This window comes from Oxyura jamaicensis, chromosome 10 (genome assembly GCF_011077185.1).
Source record: "Oxyura jamaicensis isolate SHBP4307 breed ruddy duck chromosome 10, BPBGC_Ojam_1.0, whole genome shotgun sequence".
Taxonomy (NCBI): domain Eukaryota; kingdom Metazoa; phylum Chordata; class Aves; order Anseriformes; family Anatidae; genus Oxyura; species Oxyura jamaicensis.
The window spans coordinates 2,096,419-2,104,623 of NC_048902.1; the positions used below are offsets into that span (position 1 = coordinate 2,096,419).

General features: G+C 36.3%; 2 protein-coding genes and 2 long non-coding RNA genes across 5 annotated transcripts in view; 2 read left to right on the plus strand and 2 right to left on the minus strand.

Moving 5' to 3' along the window:
* GNB5 (G protein subunit beta 5) overlaps nt 1-1,460 on the minus strand; it is a 25,922-nt gene extending 24,462 nt beyond the window's left edge. The window contains exon 1 of the mRNA XM_035335731.1: nt 1,320-1,460. Within this exon, the coding sequence (XP_035191622.1) occupies nt 1,320-1,445 (126 nt within the window). The 5' untranslated portion in view covers nt 1,446-1,460. The remainder of the gene's footprint in view (nt 1-1,319) is intronic.
* LOC118172059 overlaps nt 1-8,205 on the plus strand; it is a 25,986-nt gene that overhangs the window by 3,284 nt on the left and 14,497 nt on the right. The gene's annotated exons all lie outside the window — the stretch shown is intronic.
* Nucleotides 4,196-5,767, plus strand: LOC118172061. Its single transcript, XR_004753541.1, has 2 exons — nt 4,196-4,393; nt 5,341-5,767. It is a non-coding gene; the product is annotated as an uncharacterized LOC118172061 (long non-coding RNA).
* MYO5C (myosin VC) overlaps nt 5,951-8,205 on the minus strand; it is a 34,099-nt gene continuing 31,844 nt past the window's right edge. The window contains exons 39-41 of the mRNA XM_035335727.1: nt 7,541-7,715; nt 6,952-7,032; nt 5,951-6,692 (exon numbers count right to left, since the gene is read on the minus strand). Of these exons, the coding sequence (XP_035191618.1) occupies nt 6,540-6,692; nt 6,952-7,032; nt 7,541-7,715 (409 nt within the window). The 3' untranslated portion in view covers nt 5,951-6,539. The remainder of the gene's footprint in view (nt 6,693-6,951; nt 7,033-7,540; nt 7,716-8,205) is intronic.

Here is an 8,205-nt window from a genome sequence, read left to right on the forward strand (position 1 = left end):
AGGACCTGAACAAAGGAGCGGTTTCAAAGTCAGGGGAAGCAAGTAAATAGGGAAGGGATTGTCTTTTGTCTTATATTCATTACATCTAAATTTCCTCCTAAACAATGTGCCATGTGATTATGCTGTGTCAGTCAGTGAACTGTACACATTGCACCATCTATAATCACCAAATCAGTTCTCTCATCTGTCTGTCTTATTATGTTTTCTAAACACAGTTAGTTAAACCTTTCAGTATTCCTGCAGAGATCATTTCATCTGACATTTAAATACAACAACCTACTGGACACTATTCAAGTTACGGGAGTGACCAGTCCTGGGGAAGAAACAGTGAAGGAAGTCTTCTCCAAATGATATTACACAATGGTTCAGGAAGATGAAACAGAGTAACTCCAAGCTGGAGCATAATCAGGACAATGGCATTCCTCAGTCTGCAAAAGCAGTTTCGGAGACCAGCTCTTCAGTGACCACATAGGTACCTTAGCTTTGTATCTCATCTAAAAAAATCCTGTGACTGCGCCAGGACACTGCTTCCTGCTAGGAGAGTGGGTTGTCACCTCACCTGTAATTACTGAAGATCCCAATGCCTCCAACTTCGTTCCTTCTTCATGCAGGTATTACGACAGGACCTGCTGTAAGCCCAAGCTAGCACGTTTGCTCATCTCCCCCATGACCACCTTCTGTGGTGGTACATACACATGGTGACAGAAGAGCCTCTACTATGCTTTTCTCGCTTTATCCTCATTGTAACTACCTCCAGCTCTGACAGATCCCCCACCGAAGTACTGCACATATGAGAAAACCTGGTGTCAGTACGAAGTGTAGGCCATGAGGACAGCATTCCAGTTCTGTCTCAGTGAAGCTGAAACAGATCAGATGAACTTCAACTCCCCTCATCTCTGCTGAGTCAGTCCATTGTAACAGTTTTGTCTCTTTTGGAACTTCTGTTAAAGGTAACGGGCAACACTCAAGATTACAGGCTGAGCAGACTTGCACACATATACCTCAGAGCGGAGTTTAGACAGGCACGTAATATTTGCTTAGCTAAGGAATGCAGTGCCCTAGGGTAAAAATCTCATGGCCGCTTTCCAATCAAGGATCAAAAAACATATCCTTGAACCCGGGGGCCATGTCTGTTCCAGGCTCAAGGAATAACATCAGGTGTCTGCAGAGGTGTTTATTTGGATTAGAAGTAGCCGGCCTTCAGGCCTAGCAATGCTTATTTGCTGTCCAGAAAAAATCCAACAGAACAGACCATTAATATATCCAACTCCTATTTTTGCAGGCTTTTCACATTCCAGCTGATAAAATCAGTAACATACCATTTCCACACATAGTGAGCAGTAGCTGAGCTGTTCTGATTTGATGTAAACAGCCCTAAGGGGCTTCTCTTTGGAGCACTTGTCACATGGACCAAATACAACCGCTAAAAAGGTCTGGTCACACATCTTTGCAGTATGAGAGAGCTGAAAGAGAGAAGAAAAAGAGTGTTCCAGTCCAGTGCAAAGCTTCCTGCTACTGCTCAGGTAGCTAATGCAGCTTAGGCTGTATATAGACATCTACAGACTAGATAATCTCTCTGTGACTAATCTCTCAGGCTTCATGAACTGTCACTATAAGCAAGACAGTTGTACGATCTGCAGATTGTATTTCTACAAAAAAAAAAACACAAAGCAAAATATGTATTTTGTTATAATGTGCACTGATTGCACATTGATTAATGACAATGCAGATTTTTAATTTTCATTTAATTAATGCCAGTAGACAGTAACTAGAAATGCATAGCAGCTGATCAGTGCAGATTTCCCACAAACCAGTATTTATTTTTTCACTCTATTATTAAATATTCAATATTATGTATTATTTTTAAAGCTGAAAGATGGCCTAGGATTCAGTCATCAGTTTCAAAAATATTATGATCAATGTGCTGCTTGAGCGGAAACTGATGCTTCTGCACACTGAAAGCTGGGTTATTATGTTCTCAAGCCAGATTTCTTTAGGATCAAAGCACTACCAGCAACAGAGAATGAAAAAGTCTTTAAGATTCAGAATAACAAACAATACCATCATAATACCATTTTTCTCCTTACCTTTTTCATAGGGAAAATACCGTATTTCCCATTCTCTCAGTGAAGGTTTTAACAGTATCTAGATGTTTAACAGTTTTTGACATAAACATAAGTAATGAGTTTATGTGTTAGAAGAAGCTATTGCAAGGGAGATTTTAAATAGAGCAAAATAAATTGAATGAGCTATGCAGATTTCAGAATTTGGCTGGACATTACGTAAAAAAAAAAAACAACAAAGTTTATTCTATGCACCTCCATTTTGCTGCTTATTCTTACATTTTTCAGTGGACAACTTGAAAAATGAGATGATAAACCTGGAAATCTTGTCCTGCCAAGTCAACAGAAGTTTCTTCTGTTGTCTAAAGGAGTTGCATAACTTCATCCCAACATATGTGAGATGAAATCTGCCCCAACACGAACTACAGCATTTTAATCTGAAATTTGCATGGGGCTTTCAGCCAGCTATACGCAGTCAACGGTGTTTATAATCCATTTGCTGAAAAGCAACAAATACGCCCTGATGTTTTTAATGCAATATTTTGCAAACAGTGAGCCCGAGACACCGAGCCGCTATCCTTTCAATGAGCTTCCCTGTACTAGTCTATCTAATAGCTTTCAAGTGACTATAACAGCAGGGCTCAACTGTGCTAGATTCTTAAATCTGGATATTTAACAACTGAATAAATTCTTATTCAGAGATTCTTAGAATTCAAGATTCCCACTGAGGGCAACTCAGGTGACATAGATTTATGTACTTGATATGAAGTCCCAACACATTAACCCAACAAGACTTTGGGAGGAAAACTTCCACTTCATAAGAAGTCTAAATGAAAATATCACAGAAAAAATGTCATCTTGGTTAAAATATCATTATTAGACCTAGAGACTTTAGCCAATGATCTATTAGGCTTTGAATAAATACCTTGGGCAGAATTAATTTCAGATAAAGCAAGAGAATTCACTGGAGTAAGATACAGGGTGAATTATGCCAGGTATCAGCACTTACTTTAGATGAGATTGCGACACACAAATTTCACTGCAAGAGAAGCCAGCAAAACTTCCAAATAATTAAAAGTGGTATTATACATGAGATACTTTATATCTTTTTAAAATATGATACAAAACCATCACTGTCACAAAGAGTTTAACCTCAGAAGGTCTAAGAAGATTTCTTCCCATGCTGTAGCCTGAATTTTTAAACGTACTAGGTCTTTAAAAAGATACAGTGGAAGTATAAAAATGGCAGCATGCTGAAACATTAACAAATATGCCACTTGTAGAGAAATTCTGCACAACGAATCTTGTTGGTAAATATACAAAATTGCCTACCTTTTCAAACAACAACCCAGCGTTTCTCAAGATGAGTAAATAAGCTGTATGCAACTGCTAATGTAGAAGGCAACCTCCCTATTATTAAGGCTACTTAAAGGGTATTTAAAGCTCAGCCTCTCTAGTTGTATCACCTCAGGTCAGTTCTGTACTGATGATTATAGCTTAGAGGCTTTAGTTTAACTGCCCTCTTAGCATATAGAACAAAGAATATACAGTGTTAGGCAAAATAGACCTTGCCTGCTCATTTCATATTGCAGCAATTTTTGGATAGTTTCCAAATGTTAAGCACACTATTGGGAAGGTGGCTGACTACTGCTGTAGTCAGTACAAGTGGTGGCCATGCTTGTTCTTCCTTGGATATACTTTCATTGTTCACCCATTTTAAGACAGTAACTTGGAAATCAACATTAAAAATTTCTGCTTTATTGGATTCTTTAGCTCCAGGAATATTTATGAAATCATGTCTGAAAAACTTTCAAAGTGCTGAAGTCATATCTGCTGTGACTCCACTGAAGCCACTCACATCATGCCATTAGATGTTTGCATTCAATAGTCAAGACAATGTAAGGCAATGTGAGAAGAAAAAAAGGGAAGTTAGATTTCGGTCCAACACAGGTTTGGGTAGAAGAAAACCATCCTAATTTTATTTTTTATTTTTATTTTTAACCCAAATATTATGGAAACACAGGAGGAAAAGGGATAACCTATGCTGTTGAGTCCAGCTGCCAGAAACTGCAGGAGTCACATGCCTAAACCCTCTCCATAAGCAATTTTGGTGCTTTCCCACCGCAGTAAGGATCATCCAGTTTTTTTCCATTTGAATGCAATAGCTTTCTCCTTTCCTATCATTCTAGGAAAGTTAACCTCAGTAATGCCTCTTTTACGTACCTGCCCTTCATCACTAATACTGCTCCTTACATTTTGAAGAATTATAAAAACAGACAAAGTTTTGTATCTACGTGTTGTTTAAAGGCATTAACATCAACAGAAGCACAGTAAGTTTCTGACAGGATACAGTACATACTGATTAAACTTTCTTTTAAAATATATTTTGTTTTTTGCATACACAGCACTAACAGCATATTTCACACAAACCTCTCAAAATAATTTAGCGCCAAATTGTCAGAACGATTTTCCTTTATCAAGAAATTTTTGTCATACAGACATACATACCTTCCGCTACTTCCGTGGGATGTAGATTTAAGAGCGGATTGTGATTTTACTCATACCGTACCAGGTAACAGATGTGTAGTTCCAGTAACTGGAGAAAAGGCTATACACAATTTATAGCAACTAAACTTACTTGCTTTAAAATAATTACAGAAATTCACATGGAGCCAGCAACCGCATAACCATTCTGATAGGAATATACACATGTGCATATATAAATAATATATATTCATATGTATATTCAAATAATTCTTCACTGAAAACATAATTGTTCCATCACTCAAAACACTACAGATTGATTTAAAAGCTACTTTTTATTTAACAGATAAGAATACTAATGTACGTATACGTGACATTTTGTACAACTTTTATTGCTATTGACCTAAATACAAAAAAATTCCTTCATATATTTTTCATGCATCTCTGTGGATAGTACTATGAATATGTCACTGTTCACAGTAAATACCAATAGCAAAAAACAGTCCTTCTTTATATTTACAGATTTTAAACACTATGTAATAATAATAATAATAAAATTGATCCTTCCTGTAATGTATAAATTAACTAAAACAATTAGGAATTAGAAGTATTTCAAAGCTTTAGCATTCAATTTTCATAATTACATCTAATAACCTAACTAGAAAACTAGCATAATTTACTGAGGAATTTCTAATGACTGTCATGATTGTAGTAAGGTGAATGCTGGTTCTCCAGTTGTTCTGACAGGGTCTAGCATTAAATAAAGCTGTTATTCTTTGCATTCTGCCTGCAGGAAGAAGGCTGAACAACGCAAAAAGATGACTACTTCTAAGCATCCTGCAATTTAAATGAAATGTATTTATTTCATTTCAATGCCAGGAATTAAGCTTGGTTTATCAGTAAGACCAGATCACAATAGCTGCATTCACTCCTACTCAATGTCAGAATTGAGGGAGGGAAACGAGCAAAAAAGAATGGGAAAAAGATGTGTACATGTGTGCATACTCAGCGTATGTTCTGAAAGACACTGCACTAGAGATGGACACAAAACAGGAGATGAACTCTTTTTTTTTCTTAAAAAAAAAAAAAAAAAGCTTGTAATTTAAACCTAGATCACAATAGGAATTTTATGTCTGACTTTTCTACACTAATGACTGATATGAAAATGCAGACATGTCACTGCAGAGAACAAAACTAAAATCGGCCTTCAAAAAAAAAAAGCACCCAACTTTCCCCCCAGCTAAAGGGCTAAAGAGCTGTCTGTCTGGTGTGCCTGAACAGTAATGTAAGCATTCAGCCTGGGTGAACCAAGCCAGCATGCCTCCAAAAGACAATATATGTTTATTACAACAGCAATTATTTTAGACTGGTTCAATGTAGCTATTTGTTGTAGCTATTTGTTTGTAGCTATTTGTTTTTATTGATAAAATAAAATAAAATTGTGGGAGGACCTTCTGTTCCATCCTTCTATAGTTTTCCTGTCAACTATTATGAGAGGTTTATTTCATGGAATGAATAAAGGCCTAAAAAGCCAAAAGGCTGAAAGCTGTAAAACAGATCCAGAATATCAAGACAGTGAATAGAATTACCTTGGAAAAAATCTCTAGTTACAGAAACCAAAGGCAAGGAAAACTGTAAAGTAGTAACATTTATCCTTTGGTAGTTTTCCCCCATGACTCATGCTTTAGGGTTACTGACAAAGAACCAATGCAAACTTGTCTGCTCATCAAGTGTGGTGTAAGAAACTGCAGTCAGCTTTATGCCCAGCTGATAACGTCATCATTGTAGGACTATAATGAAGTACAGTAAGAAAACAGAGAAAGAAATCACAAGCTGAAATTATTCCTACTTTTTAAGTCTTAACTTTAGAACAAGGTTTTAACAGCTTAATTCACTGCAAACTACCGTGCCAACCACCAGCTGGAGAAATGAACCATGAAAGTCTGCCTGTCTTTATTTAGTCTCTGAGAAAATACCAGTGCATTAGTTTTATTAAACCCTTGTGAGAAAGCCAAGTTTGAAGCTGCTGGGGACTTGTATCATTTCCAAGGCATGTGGAGAGGGAGTGAAAGGAAACGTCACTTGAAATAGATATTTGGTATCGAGCATCAGCTGTGGAACGTCCTCACGATTGTTTAGCATAGCCTGAAATCATACCAGAAAGGGTAAGAAAATACTGTATTACAAATAAAACCCAAAACATTAGCATTGTTTACTTCTCATTGCACATTTCCTTTTCAGGTAATATAAAGGAGACTTCTCTTGATCAACTCCAAATGTGCAGAAGATGAGCAACTTAGTCATAATTTGACATAAGCGTCAAGTATAAATATGTAGCATCAAAATCAGTGTGTATGAAGTACTTTTTAACTTGAATTTGAGAGGGAGTAGTTGTAGCTCTTACCTGTACTTTACGAACAAATGATGGAGCCACTCTTTTCTCAAAATCATCTATTGGAGTGTATGAGTTGAGGATCTTAACAATCTGCTCAAATTACAAAAGACTATTTTAGTATGTCACAAGAAGCAAGCAGATGAAAAGAAGAACTAAATACCATCTTTATTGGTATTTAATTGAAGTTTCAGTAGGAATTTTACAATAGAGAGATAATTTTGACTGGTAACCTGATGATTTGTTACATAGATGATGACTGCTATGAATAATTTTCAAGGATGTTAGCAGGATCAAGAAGATGTAGAGAAAGCTGAACTGATTAAAGGAAACAACAACAAAGCCTCTGACAAAATAAAACAAAAATCCATTGTGGAATAAAAGATGAGATGGAACAAGTCAGACATATTCCTCACAGAAGCAGTTAAAATGCTAACAATCAGGAATATGGGCTTAAAAAATCCAATATAACAAGTGGTGACACGGAATGATGAGGAATGCTACTTTTACCAAATGAAAGGCCAATAGCTCTGTGCAATAAATTATTTTAGATAGGCAAGATTCTGCAGTCCGTGCCAGAATAAAACAAATGGTTCATTACCTGCACAGTAGAAAGAGATGTGCAGTGTTCACATATTTCTTTGGCATCATCATCTGTGATCTTTTTGACCTGAAGGAGCCATGCTGCTTGAGCTAGAGGCTCTAAAGTTTCTTTGGCATTACTGCTTTGAAGATTCTTGTCTTTAAGCCATTCTTCCAAATAGCTGATATTACATCTGGGTTAAACCATGAACAGACAACAGAAACGTCAGGTTCCCTCTCCCAGTCAAGCTATATTAAAGACTTCTAAAATCTTTGTTTCTCTAATGCAATATTCATATTCATACAGTTTAAGTTAAAAAAAAAAAACCACATACCTGTAGATCATAAAAATCAGCCAATTAACAGCCTGCTGATCTTTAAGTTTAATCCCCTGTATATATATATATTTTTAATATTTTTTTGTTATTTCTTAAAGCTTGGACAATAGAAAGCAAATTATTAGTTTGGTTGTTTGTTCCAGAAAAATACCAATACATACTGGCATTGGCAATTATATTACAGCACTATGTATCTTTAAAATGCTAATTTACAACTGAGCTTATACAGATTAGAACAATCGTTGCACATTCCACATCAGAGTTATAACTGAAGACCTAAAGCTTTCTTTTTTAACTTTTGAGAACCCTTAATGGCTCTGTCTCAGTGCTTTTCTCACTGCAGAGC